Raw genomic sequence first — 24,361 nt, 5'->3', positions numbered from 1 at the left:
AGCACCGCCTCTCTGAGCCTCACGCCGCCGCAGTGCGCAAGGGATGACGAAACAATGTGTGGGACGGAAGTAGAGGCTTCTAATCCACGTGAGTTTACGGAGTAAAGGAAACATGGGGAATGATCGTAAGAGGAAAGGTTCGGTGCCACCTGCATCACGGTCAGATCAGCGGCTGAGGTTGGTGGAGGCAAACAGCTTCTTTTGATCTTCGTTGTATAGAGTCCGAGAAACTTCCAATGGTAATATAAGCGCTTATCTATATAGAACAGCGTCTTCAAGGACGATGGACACTTCTTTTCATAGTTTCCTACCACGTACTGTGTCTCTGAGAAAATACCCGTGATCTACTCCATGTGGTAGTTGGCCTACTGTCCAAATGATTGTATTCTCCTTTTATATACCGCCATTAGGGAGCTGAGCGCTGTAATTGGATAAAGATTGGCCCAACAATAGAATTTCATCATCTACCTTAATGCCATCAAATAATGATAGCGGATATAATTATTTTATGATTGGTTGTCACTGTCATCATTCTGAATGCTTCAGTTGGTTTAAAGGCAAAAATAAATTTTTATTTTTTTTTACCAACCGCCCAACATTATACTCTAGTTAAAAAATATGTACCCTTTTGTTACTTGCTCTGACTGCTGTGGTACAAAACTTTAGACTGCTGCCGGCTGCACTGCAGGGATGCATTGTGCAAGGTTATGTTTTATTTGTATAGCGTATACGTGTATAATGTAGGTTGAATTAAAGGGGTGGTTCACCTCAGTAAAAAATTCATACAGTCCTTTCTGGGCAGAGGACAACCATTTTACTAATTTACATCCATTATCTAAAATCCGTGGTTGCTGAGAAAACTGACATACAAAATCTGATTCGGCTGTATTAAAACCTTCTCAGACTGTCTTTTTTTATACGTAACGTAATAGATCTTGCCAGACTAACTTAATTTCTTTTTATGAGAAGGTGAGCGGGGACCTCGATTCTGGGATGGCAGTGGATGTGATTTTACTTAGACTTTGCTAAAGCATTTGATACAGTGCCACACGGAAGGTTAATGGTTAAATTAAAGGACAATGAAAGCCAAATGTAACCCACTGTCCCCCTGAATAGTTCTGCTATGATAAAGGAAGATTGCTAGGTTTTCAGCTCACCAATTTGTAGAATGAAGTGGGTAGTGATATATCATATTTTCAGTCCATGTTCCTTAATGCCGCCGCCATCTTGAATATGGTATTCCTGCTTCAGTTCCCTCGCTAGTGCACGTGCGAAAATAAGGCCGGCCCAACCCCCTCACCGTAGAGTGTAAATGTGTCCTTTGAGGCAAAAAATAAATAATTCTTGCCCCTCGCTGCGCAGCGCTTGCACAATGTTGATTTCCAGTGGCTCTCTGCTGAATGAATGAAGGAGTGGTGTGATTGAGAATATATATAAATATGACGATTTGATTCTCATTGGCTGGGGGGGGGGGTTGTATTAAGGTCAGGATTGATGTGCATGCAAATGTAACAATGAAGAAGGGAGGAAAGCTTCAAATTTTAAGCATGCTCAGAGACCAAATTTCTCCTGTTGCGATTCAAGGCTGCCACGGCTAAAAACCCATCTGAAGCCTCTCCAATTTGCCTCAGATGGGGAAAAATTCCTTCCTAACTCCAAAATGGCAATCAAACTAGTCCCTGGATCAACTTGTACAATGAGCTATCTCCCATAACCCTGTATTCCCTCACTTGCTAAAAAGCAATCCAACCCTTTCTTAAAGCTATCTAATGTATCAGCCTGTACAACTGACTCAGGGAGAGAATTCCACATCTTCACAGCTCTCACTTGCGAATATTTAGGCGGAACCTCTTTTCTTCTAATCGGAATGGGTGACCTTGTGTCAGCTGTAAAGACCTACTGGTAAATAAAGCATTAGAGAGATTATTATACGATCCCCTTATATATTTATACATAGTTATCATATCACCCCTTAAGCGCCTCTTCTCCAGCGTGTACATCCCCAATTTGGCCAGTCTTTCCTCAGAGCTAAGATTTTCCATACCTTTTACCAGCTTATTTGCCCTTCTCTGTACCCTCTCTAATACAATAATGTCCTGTTTGAGTGACGGAGACCAAAACTGTACGGCATATTCTAGTATTCTTACAAGTGCTCTATAAAGTGGAAGAATGACCCCCTCCTCCCGTGATTCTATGCACTTTTAATACAGCTCAAGACCTTATTTGCCCTTGATGCTGCTGATTGGCATTGCTTGCTACAGCCAAGTTTATCATCTACAAGGACTCCAAGGTCCTTTTCCATAATGGATTTGCCTAGTGCAGCCCCATTAAGGGTATAAGTGGCTTGGATATTCTTACATCTCAGGTGCATTACTTTACATTTATCAACATTGAATCTCATTTGCCACTTAGCTGCCCAGATTGCCAGTTTGTCAAGCTCGTGTTGCAAGGATGCCACATCCTGGATGGAATTAATTGGGCTGGATAGTTTTGTGTCTTCTGCAAACATGAATATATTACTTACAATACCCTCCCCTAAGTCATTAATGAACAAGTTACATTAAAGTGGACCCAATACCGAGCCCTGAGGGACCCCACTAAGAGGCTTACTCCATGTAGAGAATGTACCATTAACAACCACCCTCTGTACCCGATCCTGTAGCCAGTTTCCTATCCATGTGCAAACAACTTCATTAAGCCCAACAAACCTTAGTTTAGAAAGCAGACGTGTGTGGGGCACAGTATCAATCGCTTTGGCAAAATCCAAATAGATCACATCTACTGCCCCCCCACTGTCCAGCATCTTACTTACCTCATCATAAAAAGCAATCAAATTTGTCTGACATGACCTATCCTTCATAAAGCCATGCTGATTGCTGCTCATAATGCCATTGACTAGGACAACATTTTGAATGTGATCCCTTAACAAGCCTTCAAATTATTTGCCCAACACAGATGTCAAACTTACTGACCTATAATTGCCAGGCTGAGATCGTAATCCCTTTTTAAATATTGGAATAACATCAGCTTTTCTCCAATCCATGGGCACCATACCAGATGAAAGTGAATCTGAGAAAATCAGAAATAGGGGCTGGTCTAAAACTGAACTAAGCTCTCTTAGAACCCACGGTGTATGCCTTCAGGCCCTGGAGCCTTGTTTACATTAATTTCTATTAAAGCTTTATGAATCATATCCTGAGTCAGCCACTGACCAGATTGAGCTGAGCCATTAGTACAGCTATAAAGTGAGCCTTGGATTTACAACATTTATTATAGTGTTTATATTCATTAAATGCAGCTTCTGTCCCAACAGATTTGTAGTTTTTAAATGCCTTTCTCTTCTTTCCTATTAACTTCTTTAATACTGTATTAAGCCACATAGGATGATTCTTAGAGCTTCTACATTTACTCCTTAAGGGAATAAATTGAGAACAGTAATGATTTAATATAATTTTAAATGACAACCATTTCTGTTCTGTGTTTTTAGCTGAAAACCTAATGCCCCAATCAATGCTCTGTAGGGCAGCCCTCAAGGCACTAAAATTAGCTTTTCCAAAATTCATGGTTTTTGTTTTCCCAGTATATATTTGTTTTTTGCACCAGACATTAAATGATATAACAGTATGGTCACTATTACCCATGGTTCAATGACTTGCACATTTGCTATAAGTTCTGGGTCATTGGAGATCACTAGATCCAGAATAGCATTTTTTCTTGTAGGCTCCTCAACAACCTGTGCCATAAAATTGTCATGCAACAAGTTTATAAACTTGTTCCCATTAACTGATCTGGCAGTACTGTTGCTCCATTCAATATCTGGGTAATTAAAATCCCCCATTATCATTACTTTACCCAAACTAGCAGCCTTTTCTATTTGCATCAGGAGCTTAGCCTCCTCCTCATCACATACATTAGGGGGTCTATAGCATACACCTACAATTAATTTGCTGGACTCTTTACAATTGGTGAAAAACTCCATCCATAATAATTCTGCCCCCTCATTTTCTTTCATAATATCCTTCTTTATATAAGCTTTTAAATCCTGCCTAACAAACCGACACACCCCTCCTCCTTTTCTATTGCCTCTGTCCCTCCAAAACAAAGTATAGCCACTGATATTAACTGCCCAGTCATGCGACTCATTCAGCCATGTTTCGGCCACACCAATCACATCATATTGCACCTCCAGCTCTCCCATTTTACCAGTCAGACTCCTTACATTTAATACTGGTACCATAGAGAACTGGCTAAAAGATAGATTACAAAGAGTAGTGGTAAATGGAACATTTTCTAATTGGAAAATTGTTGTTAGTGAAGTACCGCAAGGGCTCTGTACTGAGAAGGATTTAGGGTTTTTTGTAGATAAAAAGTTGTCTAATTCTGGGCAGTGTCATTCTGTGGCCACTAAAGCAAATAAAGTACTGTCTTGCATAAAAAAGGGCATCAACTCAAGGGATGAAAACATAATTATGCCACTTTATAGGTCCCTGGTAAGGCCACACCTGGAGTATGCAATGTAGTTTTGGACTCCAGTCCTTAAGAGGGATGTAAATGTAGGAGTGCAGAGACGTTTAACTAAACTTGTTAGAGGGATGAAAGACTTAAATTATGATGGTCTTAAGAAAAGTGTGTGAAAGGTGTGAGCTGAGCACAGTTTGATTACACTAAATATAATAATAGCATTTTATATCAAAGGTGAATCACCCCTTTAAAAGATAAGTAAACCTTAAAAAAATGTAAAGTTGTTCAGGGTGCTTTTCTGAGCTTTTTTCAGTTTCATTGCTATTTAAGAGCTCTCTAGTTATTTTTTAAAAAAAACCAAAAGCCTCGGCTGCCCTTTCCCATATGCTTCCTGAACAGACAACTCCATAGAACTCTGTTTTCCTACTGATGTTATATCGCTTTGACTATCTTTGACTGTACCGTTACAGGAAATCACCAGCAGGTGGCACTTATGTTACAAAATTAATTATATTGGCAAGTACTAAAAGCCTAAATATCTCTGAAATTGAAAAATAAATAATGTAAAAAGCACCCTAAATAATGTTCCCTTTTTATGGCTTACTTATCCTTTAACCTAAAATTATTGCTTATAAAGGTAATTCTACCAGCTGTTAAGTAAAATCTAATATACTTAAGTTTTTATATATGGCTTCTTGATGTTGGTAATAACGGATTGCACCTGTTGATTAAACAATAAAAAATTAGTACTAGAAAAATTATACCACATGTTTGCATTATTTTACTTAAAGGGGACATATAGCATACATTTTCACAATGCTTTAAACCATTTCAAATAATGTAAAATAGAAGAGTGTTTTTATTTCAATACCTTTTGCATCAAAAAACGCCTGTATTAGCTTGAAAACTGTTCTCAGCCCTCCCCCTTTGAAACTTCCTGTCTCAGACTCTTCAGTATCTGAACTGCAGCCGACGGCTCTTTCTGTATAAGCTATAGAGCAACAGCCAATGAGGGAGGAGTGGGCGTGTCTGTGATGTCTCTCTCAGTCCTTCCCTGCAGACTTCTGTTAACCCTTACTGCTGGTTTTCCCTTCCCTGCTCCTTTCTCTCCCTCTCTGTCCTATTTATGTAACCCCCTCTCTGCCCTGTTTGTTTTCCTCCCCCTCCCTTCACTGCTTGTTCCTTTCTCTTGCCCTGCAATAATTGTGGAAAAGAAAGAAAAGCAAATTTCTGTATAAATAAAACATAATCTGCTGCTAAATGTATTTTATTATTTTCTGGGGGCAATGAGCAGTATGAGCAGTTAGTGTAAGTACCATAGTCATTTTCTACCCAGTATTATGTTGTATACAACCAGCAATCAACGTCTTTTTGGGGTTTCCTTTGTAACTCCCTGCATCTGTTATTATATGTTATACAATTCCATCAGCTGCATTTATTCCCTTGCAACTCCCTGCACCTCATTATAAATTGTTCCATAACAACTGCATTTCCCCTTGCAACTCCCTGCACCCGATCAAAAATGATCCCAGAACAGCTGCGATTATTCCCTTGCAACTCCCTGCACCTCTCTATAAATTGTTCCATAACAGCTGTATTTCCTCTTGTAACTCCCTGCATTTCCCCTTGCAACTCCCTGCATCTGATAAACAATTATCCCACAGCAGCTGTATTTATTCCCTTGCAACTCCCTGCACCTCCCTATAAATTGTTCCATAACAGCTGCACTTCCCCTTGCAACTCCCTGCACCTCCCTATAAATTGTTCCATAACATCTGCATTTCCCCTTGCAACTCCCTGCACCTCCCTATAAATTGTTCCATAACAGCAGCACTTCCCCTTGCAACTCCCTGCACCTCCCTATAAATTGTTACACAACAGCTGCATTTCCCCTTGCAACTCCCTGCACCTGATCATAAACTGTTCCACAACAGCTGTATTTCCTCTTATAACTCCCTGCACCTGGTCATAAATTGTTCCAAAACAGCTGCATTTAACCTTGCAACTCCCTGCACCTGGTCATAAATTGTTCCTAAACAGCTGCATTTTACCTTGCAACTCCCTGCACCTGATCATAAATTGTTCCAGAATAGCTGCATTTCCCCTTGCAACTCCCTGCACCTGGTCATAAATTGTTCCAGAACAGCTGCATTTACTCCCTTGCAACTCCCTGCACCTGATCATATATGAATATGAAGGAAAACAAAGCTACAGCTGCTGTTCTGCAATATCATAACAGTGAATACTAATGGACACTGTTTGTATAAGTGATATAATGTAATAGAGGCAGGGAGTTGCACAGTGTATAACAATATATTATGGACTATAGATTATGTCCAGAGACATGTGTGACTGATGCCTATTTGCTGTGGAACACAGGACAATACTGTTGTACTTTAAATAAAAGAAAATACTATTACGGTACATTATATTACAGTTTATATTAACCTTCACATATATTGATTAATGTTGAGCATTTCAGGGATGTTGTTATAAGTGAATGATCACGCAGCAGCATAAGACAGTTATGTGCAGGCTGGACACACAGGACAGAGGGTGGGAGGGGAGGGGTTTGGCTGCTACAGCTCAGGAGTTAAGCCTGTCAGTCAGTGCTGTGACCACTTCCTGTGAGAGAATGAACAGACACTCCCACTCTTCATTTCAGCCTAGCTTCTGACCTGAGAGGTTCCCTCTGCAGCTCTGATATGACAGTTCTAGGAGGTAAAATGCTTTCAAAACGTTTTTCTTTCTGCATCATTACATGTTTTGAGGAAGGATGTGCAATATATCTGAATATGAAGGTTATATGAAATGTCCCCTTTAAGACTTAATTAAGACTAGATGATTGTATCCTTATATGTAAAACTTCAGGGTTTACATTATATCACTTGCACAGTGTTTTCACTGGCAAATTAGTTGGGTTATATAGTAACATTTGAATAAAGTCAACTTATATTAGAATAACGCCTTGAATCTACATGTTTATTATTCTCTCTGTTTTGGTGGTTTGGTTTTTCCCATGCTGGCGTGGCCCTCCATACATAGTCACATGACTTACACTCACATGCTCAAAACTTATACATGTTTATGCAATGGCAGTTCCCTTTACTTTTTTCCCCTGTGATCATGTCCTGTAATCAAATAGAAAGGCAAACTGATGGAAAAATGCATATGAATTCCTGACATACCACAAATATTAGACTTCATGGTAAGCAAAGATGGTTTGTTATGGTGATAACAGACAGGGGCTGGGTGAATGGATTGTGCAACCCCTTCATCTGTATGTTAGTGATCTGTGGGCCTGGCTGAAACCTGTGGATTTGTGCCGACTTCCACATAATATTAGCAGGCTGTTTGTGGTTGCGGCCTGAACTTTTACATGTGTCAATCCCAAGACCTCACTGTGCCTCGCGTCCACCTCCAGGCTATCCTTTTAATAAATATATGCCTGCTCCCTGCTCCCTGCTCCATCCATGATGTCACAGCTGGTTGGGTAAGGCACAGGCTTATAAATATGTAGGCTCACCAGCTGCTGGTAACACGTGCGGGTTAGGGTCGGGTGAAGGTTGACAAAAAGTCAACCCACACATCACTACTGTATGTCCAACATGCGTCCTTTCAATCGTGGTGAACTAAAGTTTCCTGCATCCCACCGATAGCTGAAAATTGTCAGAGAGTTGACGTTTGCCATCTGGTGGGCCACAGACTGGCCGTATTAACCTTTGGATAAAGTCTGCAGCTCATGTTTCCATATATATTAGTGTCTTTTATACATACACTTTTATGTCTTCTCAATAAAGGACTAATACAGCTTTATTTGCATCTGTACTATGAATAGTTAAATCATTGGAATGTATGTATAACTTTAATTGTAAAACAGCTGTTAAGGAGCTGCAGCAAGATACAATATATAAAAATACACACAGGGAGGACAAGTCACAACAATACAACGAATATGCTTAGTACACAGAACTTATATAAGGACATTTGAGCTTAAAGGGATACTGTCATGGGAAAAAAAAATTTTTTCAAAATGAATCGGTTAATAGTGCTGCTCCAGCAAGAATTCTGCACTGAAATCCATTTCTCAAAAGAGCAAACAGATTTTTTTATATTCAATTTTAGACATTTTGTCAATTTCCCAGCTGCCCCCAGTCATGTGACTTGTGCCTGCACTTTAGGAGAGAAATGCTTTCTGGCAGGCTGCTGTTTTTCCTTCTCAATGTAACTGAATGTGTCTCGTGGGACATGGGTTTTTACTATTGAGTGTTGTTCTTAGATCTAACAGGCAGCTGTTATCTTGTGTTAGGAAACTGTTATCTGGTTACCTTCCCATTGTTCTTTTGTTTGGCTGCTGGGGGAAAAAAGGGAGGCGGTTGATATCACTCTAACTTGCAGTACAGCAGTAAAGAGTGATTGAAGTTTATCAGAGCACAAGTCACATGACTTGGGGCAGCTGGGAAATTGACAAAATGTCTAGTCCCATGTCAGATTTCAAAATTGAATATAAAAAAATCTGTTTGCTCTTTTGAGAAACAGATTTCTGCTGGAGGAGCACTATTAACTGATTCATTTTGACAAATTTTTTTCCCATGACAGTATCCCTTTAAGTGCTATTTGGTAAAAGACACAGTAGGAAAGAGGTCCCTGCACGTAACAGCTTACAGTCTAAGTGGATGGGTGGCTAACATACAGGCACAAATTGGAGGGTAAAAAGTGCACAAGTTAAAGGCTTTGTCCAATAGGTACCAGGACTAGACTAATGTTCTAGTGCTCTGAAAGTTAGACTCTCTTATTTTTTCTTGAAGACACTGAAATAGTGCTCCTAGGGATGGAATTCCAGAGGTAAGAGCAAGATAGAAATGTCTATAGGTGGAAAGTGGACTAGAAAGACTAGAGCTGGCAGTGGATGTGGATGGAGTGAAAAGACGCTGGCTTTGAGAGGAGTGGAGGAGATGGCCAGGAATGTACAGTGAGACAAGAGAAGAAATGTACTGAGGAGCAGAGGAGTGACGGGCTTTGAATATTAACAGAAGGATTTTGTATGCTATCCTTTGCTTAACAGGCAGCCATGCTAAGGATTTTAATTGGGGTTGAACAGGTTCCCTCTTAGGAGAGAGCAGGAGAATACTAGTAGCAGAGTTTACAGATTTATTGGAGGGGAGAGAGATGGTATCTTAAGACTGGTTAGAATGAGAATAGTCTAAACGGGATAGGAAATGGAACTATCTATTCTCCGATTTTGCAGACCGAATGGCAAATAGAGGCAGTTGACTTTATAACATCATGATTGTTATATAAGGCACATATTGTGATTTTAACAGGCAGTGCAGGTGCAGGACTAGTTTACGTGTTTCCTTCACTAATGTGTCAGCACTTCCTCAGAAAAATATATTTAAATAATGTTACAACTCAAACCCAGTTACAATTTAAAGGTAAAGTATCCATTTTAAAAACCTCAAAGATGCAATATCCATGTTTCAATGCTATTATCTTTAATCTTTTAAAGATAATAGCATTGAAACACGGACACTGTACAGAATTTCGTCTGAGAGTTCATCAAAGAAAGGGGATAGTGGGCCCAACTGCAGTGTGGCTGCAGAAGGGCATGGGTATTGACAGCAGCAGACAGAAAAGAGTTGTAGGCAATTACTAGTGAATCTGGACCAGAGAAAGCACTGAAGGAGGAGAAGCTAGAACTGAGAGAATTAGATAGAACAGTTAGGTGTTAAGATCAAGATCAACCATGTAGGTGTTAAGAAAAAAAATCAAAGTCTGGGAGAAATGTATTAGAGGATTTAGCAGCACACCAATACAGAATGCCTACTCCTTCCTCATGGCCAGTAGGGCATGAGGGTATGAGAATAGGAGAGACCGCCATGAGAGAGCACTGCCTTAAAGGGATCCTGTCATCGGAAAACATGTTTTTTTCAAAATGCATTAGTTAATAGTGCTACTCCAGCAGAATTCTGTACTGAAATCCATTTCTCAAAAGGCCTAACAGATTTTTTTATATTCAATTTTGAAATCTGACATGGGGCTAGACATTTTGTCAATTTCCCAGCTACCCCTGGTCTTGTGACTTGTGCCTGCACTTTAGGAGAGAAATGCTTTCTGGCAGGGTGCTGTTTTTCCTTCTCAATGTAACTGAAGGAGTTTCAGTGGGACATGGGGTTTTTACTATTGAGTATTGTTTTTAGATCTACCAGGGAGCTGTTATCTTGTGTTAGGGAGCTATTATCTGGTTACCTTCCCATTGTTCTTTTGTTTGGCTGCTGGGGGGGGGAGGGGGTGGGAGCTGGGAAATTGACAATATGTCTAGCCCCATGTCCAATTTCAAAATTGAATATAAAAAAATCTGTTTGCTCTTTTGAGAAATGGATTTCTGTGCAGAATTCTGCAGGAGCAGCACTATTAACTGGTTCATTTTGGAAAAAAAAATTTTTTCCCATGACGTTTGCTGCAGAGACTTACATTTCATTTCATGTTAATTTGCTAACATCTCTAGTAGTACTTAATAATAGAATATTCATTCTCTATACTATTATTTTTGTGTTCAGCCATGAGAAGAAAAAAAAGATAAATTCCAAGCCTATTGACCAGCATATGGAAGAAATTCCATATAAGCTTCGTGAGATAATGAAACTTAGAATGGAAATGGACAACCCCAAGAAAAAGAGAAAGCGCAAGCCAGGTAGGTTTAATTTCAGGAGACAGAACCTTTGTGCACTGGTTATATATTGATTAAGGCCCTCTTTTGATCTTGTTCCTCAGTAAGGCAAGGAATGCTAAATTCAGAGCTTCAAACAGACATCCCTGTACCAAAGTTTAAAAGGAGAAAACAGGAGTCTGTGGGAGCCTACCTGAACCGCATGAACCAAGAGACCCAACATGTTATATTCCTCAGCAAGAACCAGTTAGATCGTCATCCTGAAATGGAAGAGGAGGTGGTGGGGGAAGCAAAAGAGGCATGTGTTAAGAAAGAGAAATCCCAGAAGAAGAAAGAGTAAGTATGGTATCCAAACCTGAATATAGGATTCAGTGTTGATTTAGGATCTGTGATGGCAAGCAGGGGCAGAAGAACATGGTTTATTTGCTAGGTGTTTAAAAGTCAAATGCAGTTTTGTTATATGCCATGTTAAAGGTCACAAAGCAGAAAAACATTGATTTGTGAGTGTGTATGCAAGCCTTTTGATACAAAAAAACATATAGCAACAAAGCTTAAAGGGGGCTTGTTCACTTGTTCAACTTTTAGTATGATATAGAAAGTGTTATTCTGCGACAATTTGCAATTGTTTTTCATTTTGTATTTGTGGTTTTTGAGTTAACTTTTTATTCAGCAGATCTGGTCCAAATTATCCTAGTAACCATGAAGTTACATTAAAGGAGAACTAAAGCTTAACTAAAGAAGTAGACTAGACATTTTGTGTTTTTGGCATTTGTACCAGCCCATGGCAACCACAGCCCTTTAGCAGAGATGATTTGTGCCTCCAAATATGTCCCTGTAGCTCCCCATCTACTTTTCTGCTGATTCACTGCACATTACTGATCTTATGGACCACCTCAAAATATACAGTACACATAGAATATAAATGTCACAATATAAGGCTGATTAGTACAGATAATTACTACATGGCAGCACAGCAACATCATTTAATAATCAGCTTTGTATTATCAGCTTATATTACAGGCCAACCTACTTTTCTGATTGATGATTTGGGACAACCCCTAAATTTAACTTATCAACAGCTGCTCAGACCCCAGTGAGCATGCGAGTGTCGCAGACATTTTTCAGGAAGGTGACCACCTGTAACAAGTTTGAAGTCCTGGATCATTGCTGCTATTGAGAAGCTGGTTCAGTATATAAAATATGGCATTTTTAGCCATATTCATTTTTAAGGGTTAGTTCTCCCTTAAAGGTGGCCCATCCTTTTAAAGGGCCAAGATTATTTTGCTTGATTATATAGTCAGTTTTAATTCCTTTAAATGTTACAATGGAAATCTTTAATTTATAAAGGGGTTGTTCACCTTTAAATTAACTTTTAGTATGGTATAGAGAGTGATATTCTGAGACAATTTGCAATTGGTTTTAATTTTTTATTATTTGTGGTTTTTGAGTTATTTAGCTTTTTATTCTGCAGCTTGTAGTTACAGCAATCTGGTTGCTAGGGTCCAAATTAAATATTCGGTAGAGAGTAAAGAATGACCCAAAAGTTGCACCACCTAATTTATTATTCCATAAATCCGATGAACAAAAAAGGTAAAACTTAACCTTTATTGGTATGTTTTAAAATGACCCAAGGGTGAAAAATCAAAATGATTAAAATTACAATAAGGAGGAGCACATTGTTTGCTGGATTATGTAGTCTGCCCCAGATGCTTAACAATTGATCGTGTTCAAAACTGATAGGATCATATAAGAAGCATCATAATGGGAATTAACTACATTAGGTTCTGTGAGTTATAGCAAAAGGCCATAGTGGTGGCACTCAATTCCCCAAAGGGTTAATTCACTGATGAGTGCAAAATAATACAGGATGCGATTGTTTATCAAATTGAAACGAATCCTGGGCATCATTCGTATAAGCCCAGAGCAATTTCCGAAACAACCCTCATGAGACAGGAAATGTATGGTTCAAGAACCTGCCTATAGAGATTCAGTTGTCGGAGCTGCTTGCTATCAATGTTAACCACTATGGTGCCATTCAGCCCCCCACCCTTGACGCACCCCCAGAGGTGCTGTGTGGTCAGCGGTGAGATATGTTGCAGAAAAAGTAACTGAAATTGCAGGAAATGGACTCCCTGCCTAATTGAGCTAAAAAAAAAAAGTAACCAGCGCCTATTTTTCACTGCTCTATCAATCTCAGAATTAACCCTGGACATACATAATATAAACTGTTCATTCTGTGAGAATTCTGAAATCTGCTGTTCAAGTTCACTGATCTTGACCGTCAAGTCTTTGACATTGCGGTTCTCGTATTCACAGGCTAAAGACAAAAGTTGCATAGAGCATTTGTGTAGTACATCTTCCCACCTCTTTTTGAATGTCTCATCATTAACTACAAATGTTGGAAGGATTTTAATTTGCAAAGGAAGGAAGGATTTTAATGTTATTTTCTATGCATTTGTTGTTTGTAGACACTGTCCACCAGACTTTGGAAAGTTTGACCTGTTGCTGTTGATAATTTCTTAGCAACCCCTTCCAATTTCCCTCCTCCCCTGGGTTGCCAGCAGTGGCTGTATTTTGAACTGAAAATATATCGGAAAACTGTGATGACCATTTATCAAAACGAGATTGTAGTGTGGGAATTGAATTAGCCATAATGAGAGATCAAGTGAGTCGGTGTGTGCTACTCCGAGATACTCCAATGGAGGAGAAAAATCATATAATAATGTAAAGAGAGTGGAGTATAAAGCACCTTCCACCGATCAGGAAACAACGTAAATGGTGTGCAGGGTCAAGGATTAATGATAAATATTCGGCTGCCTAATTGAGCTAAAAAAAAAAAAAAAAATACCAAGAAAAGGTTGTTTTACCTTTTTTTTTTTCATGGGATTTATGGAATAATAAATGGGGTGGTGCAACTTTTGGGTCATTCTTAACTCTACCAAATATTTGCCTAATTGTTTTAGATTTTTATGATTTTATGCTTTCTTTGTTATTTGCATTGTTGTTTTTTCTAGCGTCGTTTGCACTTTGATCATTTGGAGTACAAAATTTTTTTAGCAATTTTGGATTCGTCAGAATGTGTACTTTACAAAAATATATGGTTTAGGTGGGTCTTTCTGCTGTTAAGAAGGGCACATAATATTCAGTCCAGGGTCTATTTTCACAGAATGACCCTTTTTTATTTTTATTTGGGGTCCGCACATGCCAGCTGCTTTGGTATATCTATGCATATTGGGCATCAAACTGTTCAGTAGACCCTTGGCGTCAATATTTAGGGTGTTTTACAATTGTATGTACGAAATTAGGTGAGATAAATGCAGCCAATTGCAATATTTTTAGACAATTTTCAGAAATGTCATAAAAACCGCTGCCTTAAGGTTGCATAGCAGTATGGTAGTTTGGCGTAGAAAGACAAAATTACCTATTTTGGATTCATCAGAATGTGTACTTTCTAAAAGTATATGGTTTTGGTGTGTATTTGTGCTGTTAGTAGGGTCTTGTGGCTCAATACGCAGTCACGGGTCATTCTTCACGGAAGGCAAAACGACAGCGGAGTAAATTCAAATACACTCATTTTATTTGGGGTCCGCACATGCCAGCTGCTTTGGTATATCTATGGATATTGGGCATAAAACTGTTCAGTAGACCCTTGGCATCAATATTTAGGGTGTTTTACAACTGTATGTACGTAATTGGGTGAGATAAATGCGGCCAATTGCAATATTTTTAGACAATTTTTAGAAATGTCCTAAAAACCACTGCCATTAGTGTTGTTTTGCAGTATGGTAGTTTGGAGTAAAAAGACAGTTACCCATTTTAGATTCGTCAGAATGTGTACTTAACAAAAATATATGGTTTTCGGGGGTGAACATACATATTTGTACTTTTGCCCCTTAAAAATGCTGTAAATGTGTTGATTTTCCAGTGTCTTCGTTCTGGGGCCCCTACACGCCACATACTTAGGTGTACCTATGTATATTGGGCATCAAACTGCTCAGCGGACTCTGGGCTTTCAGATTTAGGGTGTTTTATCTTGGTATGTAATAATATTTAGGAGATACAATGCTGTAGACTGGACACTTTAAGGTCATTTTTCAAAAATGTAACACATTTTTATAAAAACTGCTAATTTTCGGAAAGAATTGCAACTTGGTAATTTTGAGTACAAATATATATTTACCCATTTTTAACTCGTTAGAATCTGTTCTTTCCAATAATGCTTAGTTTTTTAGGGTAAGCCTACTGTTAGTGGCATGTTTGGCCTTGAAATCAGATGTATGCAGTTTTGTGGATCAGTGCTGTGGAAATTTGGTAGTTTGCTGCTTCTAGTTTTTGATCTATAGAAGTGAGAAATCTCCATAAAACGATATATATTTGGTAATGGCGTGTTCGGGAGACACAGAACTTTCCAAATCTGCTTTATACATCAATATCTTGTTTTCCTGGGTAAACTAAAAGACCCCCCCAGGAAAGGCCCCTAAAGTGAAAGAGCACAAAATGTTCAAAAATGGTCTGGCAATAAAAGTACCAACTTGGCCAAATTAGCTGGCAGTGAAGGGATTAAGCAAAAGTATGTCTAAGGAGCGAACAGTTATTATATTTGCCAATGTGCTGTGTTTACAGCCTAACCTTGTTTGGATAGTATAAAAGGGGGCAGATTTATCAAAATGTAAATTTAGAACTCCCCACGATAAAACTCACTTTCTATTTATTGCTAAATACGACAATAAAAATCCCATAGGGTTGAATAGAATGTAGGTGAGTTTTTCAGTGGTGAGTTCTAATTGCACATTTTGATAAATATGCCCCTAGGTGTCTACTAAGTTTTTAGGTAGAAATCAGGTAGAAGTCAATGGCAGATGGTCTCCACAATTGGAGCATGTTCTTTGCCTTCATGATTCCCAGCCATTTCTGTCTGTTTGCGTTGTGGTTTTCGTCCGATAAATTCGAGTTGTTGAGGCAACGGTTTGAAAAAGTTGTTTTCTGGACAACAATTTGAAAATTTTTTTTTCCCTGCAGCAACTTTTTCAATCCGATTTATTGGTAAATTAAGGGGATTCGGGTTTTGGAGTTTGGGCGAATTTTTTTTTTATTATAGTGAGAAAAGGTCAAGTTTTGGTAAATACCCCCCTAAATCTTCAGTACTTGACAGCTATGGATTATTGCTTTATTTAGCGTATGCATAAATGAACAATAGATGGAAATCTTCAGCATTCTGCAAGGGTAACTCTCCTGTTTCTGTTAGGAGAGTAGAAGTTGACTTTGCCCCTGTGTTCTTCATCAGAAGGAGCATTATAAGACTCCCAGACTACGGGACTGGCCCACCAAGGGATGGGGGGCCTAACCTGAAGCCACTTGCAGGACATATTATTATTTACGGTCTTAGATATCACTAGAACTATAGGAGAGTGACTGTACTTTTGTTCAGAGCAAAGAGGGGCCAGAACCAAAAAAGTCTGAGCAAAGGGGCGCCTGAACCAAAAAAAGTCTGAAGACCTGTGTCCTAGGGCATGGCAGTATTTTAAAGGATAACTGCTGGCCCTCAGTGTTTGCATGATTAGTTAGTTCTGCTGAAAGCAAACTGCAAAGTGTTAGAGCTGAATTGTACTTCTGCCTAGCTTTGGGACTTTGCAGGTGCCTGTATGCACATAGTTACATAGTTACATAGTTAAATTGGGTTGAAAAAAGACAAAGTCCATCAAGTTCAACCCCTCCAAATGAAAACCCAGCATCCATACACACACCCCTCCCTATTTTTAATTAAATTCTATATACCCATACCTATACTAACTATAGAGCTTAGTATCAGAATAGCCTTTGATATTATGTCTGTCCAAAAAATCATCCAAGCCATTCTTAAAGGCATTAACTGAATCAGCCATCACAACATCACCCGGCAGTGCATTCCACAACCTCACTGTCCTGACTGTGAAGAACCCCCTACGTTGCTTCAAATGAAAGTTCTTTTCTTCTAGTCTAAAGGGGTGGCCTCTGGTACGGTGATCCACTTTATGGGTAAAAAGGTCCCCTGCCATTTGTCCATAATGTCCTCTAATGTACTTGTAAAGTGTAATCATGTCCCCTCGCAAGCGCCTTTTTTCCAGAGAAAACAACCCCAACCTTGACAGTCTACCCTCATAATTTGTCTTCCATCCCTCTAACCAATTTAGTTGCACGCCTCTGCACTCTCTCCAGCTCATTTATATCCCTCTTAAGGACCGGAGTCCAAAACTGCACTGCATACTCCAGATGAGGCATTACCAGGGACCTATAAAGAGGCATAATTATGTTTTCATCCCTTGAATTAATGCCCTTTTTTATGCAAGACAGAACTTTATTTGCTTTAGTAGCCACAGAATGACACTGCCCAGAATTAGACAACTTATCTACAAAGACCCCTAGATCCTTCTCATTTAAGGAAACTCCCAACACACTGCCATTTAGTGTATAACTTGCATTTATATTATTTTTGCCAAAGTGCATAACCTTGCATTTATCAACATTGAACCTCATTTTCCAGTTTGCTGCCCAGTTTTCCAGTTTAGACAAATCACTCTGCAAAGTGGTAGCATCCTGCATGGAACCTATAGTTCTGCACAATTTAGTATCATCTGCAAAAATAGAAACAGTACTTACAATGCCCACCTCCAGGTCATTAATAAACAAGTTGAAAAGCAAGGGACCTAGTACAGAGCCCTGCGGTACTCCACTAACAACACTGGTCCAATTAGAAAATGTTCCATTTACCACCACTCTTTGTAGTTTATCTTTTAGCCAGTTCTCTATCCAGGTACAAATACTATGTTCCAGGCCAACATTCCTTAATTTAACCAATAACCTTTTGTGTGGCACTGTATCAAATGCTTTAGCAAAGTCTAAGTAAATCACATCCACTGCCATCCCAGAATCGAGGTCTCTACTTACATTCTCATAAAAAGAAATTCAGTTGGTCTGGCAAGACCTATTACGCATAAAACCATGCTGGCACAAACTCATAGTATTATGATTTGCTGTGAAGTCCAGTATCTTATCCTTTATTAACCCTTCGAAAAGCTTTCCTACCACTGAAGTCAGACTAACTGGCCTATAGTTTTGAGGCTGAGAACGGGATCCTTTTTTGAATAGAGGCACCACATTAGCAATTCGCCAGTCTCTCGGCACTATGCCAGATCTCAATGAATCCTGAAAAATTAAGTAAAGAGGTTTGGCAATCACAGAGCTAAGCTCGCTAATTACCCTGGGATGAATACCGTCTGGCCCTGGACCTTTGTTAATCTTAACATGTTCGTCTCTTTTGAATTTCATCATGTGTGAACCATGCATCATTAGTTGTATTACTAGAATTGGGACTGTTAAGATGGAAACCTTCACTTACTGGTTCCTCATTTGTGTAGACAGATGAAAAATACGAGTTCAGAATCTGCGCTTTTATTTTGTTTTCATCAACCAGCTGACCCCCCTCTGATAGTAAGGGTCCCACCCCTTCCTGCTTCATTTTTTTACTATTAACATATTTAAAAAATAATTTTGGATTTTTTTTACTGCTTGCTGCAATATCCTTTTCTATAGCAATTTTAGCTTGCCTTATAGCTTCTTTGCATGATTTATTGGCCTCCTTGTACCTTATAAATGTTTCGGCTGTACCAGCTAACTTGAAAGCCTTAAAAGCACGTCTATTCTTACCCACCTCAACAACAACGCTTCTATTGAACCAAAAAGGTTTTGCAACGACGTTCCTTGCTTACAAGTGGAATATACTGACGAGTATATTTATCAAGCAGCATTTTAAAGACTTCCCATTTTTGTTCTGTGTTTAACCCTGTGAAAAGCATTTCCCACTTAATATATTGCAGAGATGCCCTTATACTGTCAAAGTTTGCACGTCTGAAATTGAGTGTTTTAGTTACTCCCTTATAGAATTGCTTCTGCAACAGAATCTCAAAGGAGACCATGTTATGATCACTATTCCCTAAATGCTCACCCACACAAATGTTAGAGATGAGTTCAGTATTGTTAGTTATTACAAGGTCCAAAAGAGAGTTATTCCTAGTAGGTTCTTGAACGAGCTGGAATAAAAAGTTGTCATTCAGCATATTTACAAACCTACTAGCTTTTTCTGTCTTGGCAACCCCATTACCCCAGTCAATGTCTGGATAATTGAAGTCACCCATAGCAACAACTTGACCCAGCTGTGAAGCCGCTTGTATCTGCAAGAGTAGCTGGGCTTCATACTCGACACTTATACCAGGTGGTTTATAGCATACACCAATGATAATTCTTTTTGTTACCTTTTTCCCAGTCAAAATCTCTACCCAGAGTGATTCTACACCCTCACCAGTGCCAGCTATTGTGATTTCTTTAGCGCATGGCTTTACATACAAACACACTCCTCCACCCTTTTTAATCCCTCTGTCCCTCCTAAAAAGGGTGTAACCCCCTTTTTAATCCCTCTGTCCCTCCTAAAAAGGGTGTAACCATTTAAATTCACAATCCAGTCACATGTTTCATCCCACCAGGTCTCAGTGATACCAATTATATCATAATTTTTAGAGCATGCAATTAATTCTAGGTCTCCCATTTTACCTGACAAACTCCGTGCATTTGCCAGCATACAGCGGAGGTTACTACTTTTACTTTTGAAATTTGCATTACTTAGTGAAGAATTATACATTAAGATAGTATTATTCTGTTTTCCTTGTAACAGAGGGATCTCCTTAGCTGGTAAACTGTATGCCCCCCTCACTCCTCCCCCATGACCCCTTACTAACCCCACTGCCCCGTCTACCCTAGCTTCCCCATAATTCGTTATCTCACCCCCCCCCTTGCCTAGTTTAAACACTCCTCCAACCTCTTAGCCATTCTTTCCCCTAGCACCGCGGACCCCCTTCCATTGACTGTATAGGTTGTACCCCAACGAAAAATCAGCCCAGTGCTCTAGGAACCCAAAGCCTTCCTTCCTGCACCAAGACTTGAGCCACGCATTTAGCTCCCTAAACTCCCGCTGTTTTCCTAAACTTGCACGTGGCACAGGCAAAATTTCAGAAAAGATGACATTGGAAGACCTTTCCTTGATCTTAGAGCCTAGATCCCTGAAATCATTCTTTAAGGTCTTCCATCTACCATTTATTTTGTCATTAGTACCGATATGCACTAAGACAGCTGGGTCATGCCCAGCCCCACCCAACAATTTGTCTATCCGATCAACCACATGCCGAACCCTGGCACCAGGTAGACAGCAAACTGTTCGGTTGTAGCGATCCGGACGACAAATTACCCTATCCACTTTCCTAATAATTGAGTCCCCTACAACCACAATCTGCTTAGGCCTGACTCTACTCTCCTCCCCACCACTACTAGAGAAACTGGTCTCCCGGCTGTTAGAGAGATCAGCCCCATCTAGAATTGCCAATCCAGAGTTCATACTCCCATCATCTTCACACAATCTGGCAAATTTGTTGCGATGTATAATCTCCGGATCAGCCTCCATTTTCCTTTTGCCCACCTTAGATTTTCTAACTGTCACCCAGCTAGCTGCCTCAATATCCTGCTGCTGTTCTGTTCCCCCCAAACTATCTGACCCCGCTAGGTCCTGCTCAGTGAGCAAAAGACTCCTTTCAAGATTGTCAATCGACCGCAGTGTTGCAATTTGTTGCTCTAGTGCTCTAACTTGAGCCTCCAAAGTGGCAATTTGCTCACAACCACCACAGAGGTAAGCATTTTGGATCTCTTGTTCCAAATCTGCATACATATGGCAGACTGTGCACTGAGTCAGACCTTCAATCTTGCTAGCACTCATTATCCCAGTTACAGATCAAAACAGGAAAAAATAAAAACAAATATATAAATTTAAAAAAAAATTAGGGTTTAGAACAAACTTTTGACCTAGTTTGAACCTCCTTTCGTTTTCAACTCCGATGTTTATAACTCCACTTACAGATCCCCCACTTAACGAACAAACACTTAAGAGAAGCTAACACTAGAGCAAGCTCCACTGGAGTGCCAGGGGTTCTATTTATACAGTCTGTTCAGGTGCAACTAATCAAACCCCACCCCCTCAAATGGAGGGAAAACTAACTGCAAAGTAAAACAGGTTGTGACAAACTTGCTGTAAGCACACTAGCACACCAAACTTTGTTGTTTAGCACACAAGACAGAAAAAAAAAACCTTTAAAAAATAAAACCACAGTAGTTAAATATACACCTTAATATAAAATAGCAGTTAATAAATACTTATCCTTTTCAGTTGATTTGTTTGCTTTAAGTTGCTTTAAACCAGTCAGCAGCCTGATTCAAACAGCACATGTCATTTTGGGCATCACTGTATCTATATTGTAATGTAACTGCCATGATAACCACCATACAGAGTATGAGACATGTTTGTAGTAAATAGGGATGGGCGAATTTGACCTGTTTCGTTTTGGAAAAAAATTGCCGCCAGTGAAATGTCGCCGACGCCCATTAAAGTCTATGGGCATCAAAAATGTTGTCGTGTGGCGAATGTTTTTTTTTTTTTTTGCACCACGCCATACAAGGCTATGGGAGTCATTTCTGCGGCGAAACAAGGAGAAAAAAATTCACCCATCCCTAGTAGTAAATGAAATGTCGGAGAAACCATATGTTTTCTCTTTAAAGTACAGAGTGATCAAAAGAGAAATTTTATTTATTTAAGATTACTGGTTTATCCCATTCCAGCAGGGTCTGCATTGGTGGAAATAATTGTGACTCACAGGAGAATATATGCGTCATATTTCAGCATATAACCCATTTTGTCTATGAATGTTTTATGCAGGTTTGACAGGAGAAGGTTAGATAAAGTACTGAAGAAAAAGGAGGAAAAGAAAGAAATTCTCGTGGAAAAGAATAAATTTAAAGGTATTCAAAATTGTAAGAGACTTTGTGCTTTGTTTCTCAGCCCATCCATGCACACAAGGAGATTGTTAAATGGTTTTTTCCTTCTAAGCAGATATATTTCCAAGCAAACCTATACCTGTGAGGCACGACTAACTTTTGTAAGATGGGAGTGCTGGTATCCTTTTGGTGTGTGTGTGTGTGTGTATACATTTTTTTTATTATTATTTTTCTCTGATGCCTAGGGCAGACTGTTTATCCTAAGATGTGTGTGTGTGTATATATACTTTTTTTTTTTTATTATTTTTCTCTGATGCCTAGGGCAGACTGTTTATCCTAAGATAAAATCCAAACTGCCAGTGCTTCCCATCAGTGTAAGTTGGGGCTCATTATCTGACCTAGCAACAGAAGTCTACAGGTGTCTACACCTGCATTATCCACTCTTCTTCAAAGTATTTTTGTAGTTAAAGGAACAGTAACACCAAAAACTTAAAGTGTTTTAAAGTAATGAAAATATAATTTACTGTTGCCCTGCACTTGTAAAACTAATCTGTTTGCTTTAGAAAAACTACTATAGTTTATATAAACAAGCTGCAGTGTAGCAATAGTGGAAATTGAAAAAAAGGCTATATGGCACAGGTTAAATAGTGGATAACCGATAACACTATTATGTTCTACATAGCTTATCTGCTGTGTAACCTGAGCATTTTCTCCTTTGAATGGCTGCCCCCATTGCTACACAGCAGCTGATTTATATAAACAATAGTTGTGTTTCTGAAGCAAACACAGCAGTTTTACCAGTGCAGAGCAACACTGCATTCTATTTTAATTACTTTGAAACACTTACATTATTTTTATGTTAATGTTCCTTTAACTACAAAAATACTTTGAATAAGAGTGAATGATGCAGGTTGCCTAACCATTTTTACTTTTCTTTTATAGATAAAGTACAGTTTGGTGAGGTTGCCATGGAACCACCAACATTTACATCCAAACCCAGGAAGAGCAGGGGTCAGACCAAGGTAATAAACCGTTTTATAATGGTAATTAATAACCTGCTTATTAGGTTAAATGCAACTTAAAGTGGGCATACATTGTCTAATAAAACATTTGCCCTTCTTTATTATTTAAATTTTATTTCCCTGCATTGTGAAATTTTAGATTGCTTTTGAGTTGCTAGGGTCAATGAACCTTAAAAAGTAAGGGTAAGTCTAAAAGTGCAAGCAATACCAAACCACATGCACAGATACATCATTCCAGGGTAGATAACCATCACAAATAACAGTAAGGCAAAGAACATCGTTCTATAATTAAGGTGACCTTACAACAAGATGCTTTCTGGCATGTGCCTCTTGCATCAGTCTTAATAGTGTTTTTACCAATGGTAAATAAAGAGACAAAAATGTGTTTGTACAATACTGCATTTCATTTGAATGAATGAACAAAGAATTTGCCTAGCTGCATTCACCTCCTGTGCAGGCAGGGAATGGGTTAAACATCATGGGTATTCTACTTTTTACTGTAAAGCAGAGTGCCTGGTGATGCCTGATCGTACACAAACATTGTATTGCCAATATTATTTGTCTCTTATGTTTAAGCCAGGAGAGAAGCAGCTTCTTCTCAAGAAACTTCTAGAGGAAGAAAGCAGGCAAACCAACCCTGCTGTAATGTCACTGGCAAGGAAGAGACTGATTGATGAAGAACGTGCACGGGTTATACAGGCTTACAGACAGCTGAAGAAGCACAAGATTCAACCAGGCAAAGAGATTAGTTTCCCAAAATCCTAACCCCTGTTTATCCACATTGTTTGATCATAAATACATGGACTCTACTGTTGAAAGAACTCCGCTCTTAGAAGGCAGCAGTTTTTTTGCACAGCATATAAGGCTAAAGGGTCAAGCTATCTGAGATCAGCATGGTTAAGCAGTGTAAGAACACAACACAACAAAATACTTATGCAAGGCAGAACTGTGAGTCAAGTGTTGAGAGATACCATCTGCTCCCAAAGCAGGTTCCTAACACATTGCCAGAAGGAGCAAACTATTCTGAGAATTATACACACTATGCAAGCTGATACATTGGCTTGCATCAGTTTTATTTGGCAAAAAAAATCAAAGCTATTTATCCAGGTTACTTTGTGATCCAGACACATATAAGCCAGTGGAAGCAAGCAGAGAATTCATAATGTTTGTGGGACATGTTGACCTAGAAAAAAAACTTTGTATATTGCATTTATAATTCATATTGCCTTGAAATGTAATAAATTAACATTGGTACAATTACATCAGATTCTGATCAGCTAAACCAATTGCTTTAAAGGGATTCTGTCATGATTTTTATAATGTATTTTTTATTTCCAAATTACACTGTTTACACTGCAAA

The 24,361-nt window shown here is 39.0% G+C and overlaps 1 protein-coding gene across 5 annotated transcripts; it reads left to right on the top strand.

The window, feature by feature from the left end:
* On the top strand, positions 1 to 24,361 carry LOC108702709 (coiled-coil domain-containing protein 137). Of its 5 annotated transcripts, none has more exons than XM_041578755.1 (6): positions 1 to 177; positions 11,022 to 11,155; positions 11,236 to 11,467; positions 21,921 to 22,015; positions 22,922 to 23,001; positions 23,578 to 24,361. In XM_041578755.1, the coding sequence occupies exons 1-6, from the start codon at positions 113 to 115 to the stop codon at positions 23,764 to 23,766; spliced, it is 795 nt and encodes a 264-aa protein (XP_041434689.1). In that variant the 5' UTR covers positions 1 to 112; the 3' UTR covers positions 23,767 to 24,361. The 5 variants fall into 5 exon arrangements, with proteins under 5 accessions (XP_041434689.1, XP_018093825.1, XP_041434692.1 ...); XM_018238336.2 differs by having other exon boundaries at positions 6 to 177; positions 21,921 to 22,003; XM_041578758.1 differs by having other exon boundaries at positions 11 to 88.

The sequence above is a fragment of the Xenopus laevis genome, chromosome 9_10S (assembly GCF_017654675.1).
Source record: "Xenopus laevis strain J_2021 chromosome 9_10S, Xenopus_laevis_v10.1, whole genome shotgun sequence".
NCBI classification, from domain to species: Eukaryota; Metazoa; Chordata; class Amphibia; order Anura; family Pipidae; genus Xenopus; species Xenopus laevis.
This window is presented reverse-complemented; position numbering and strand designations above follow the sequence as displayed.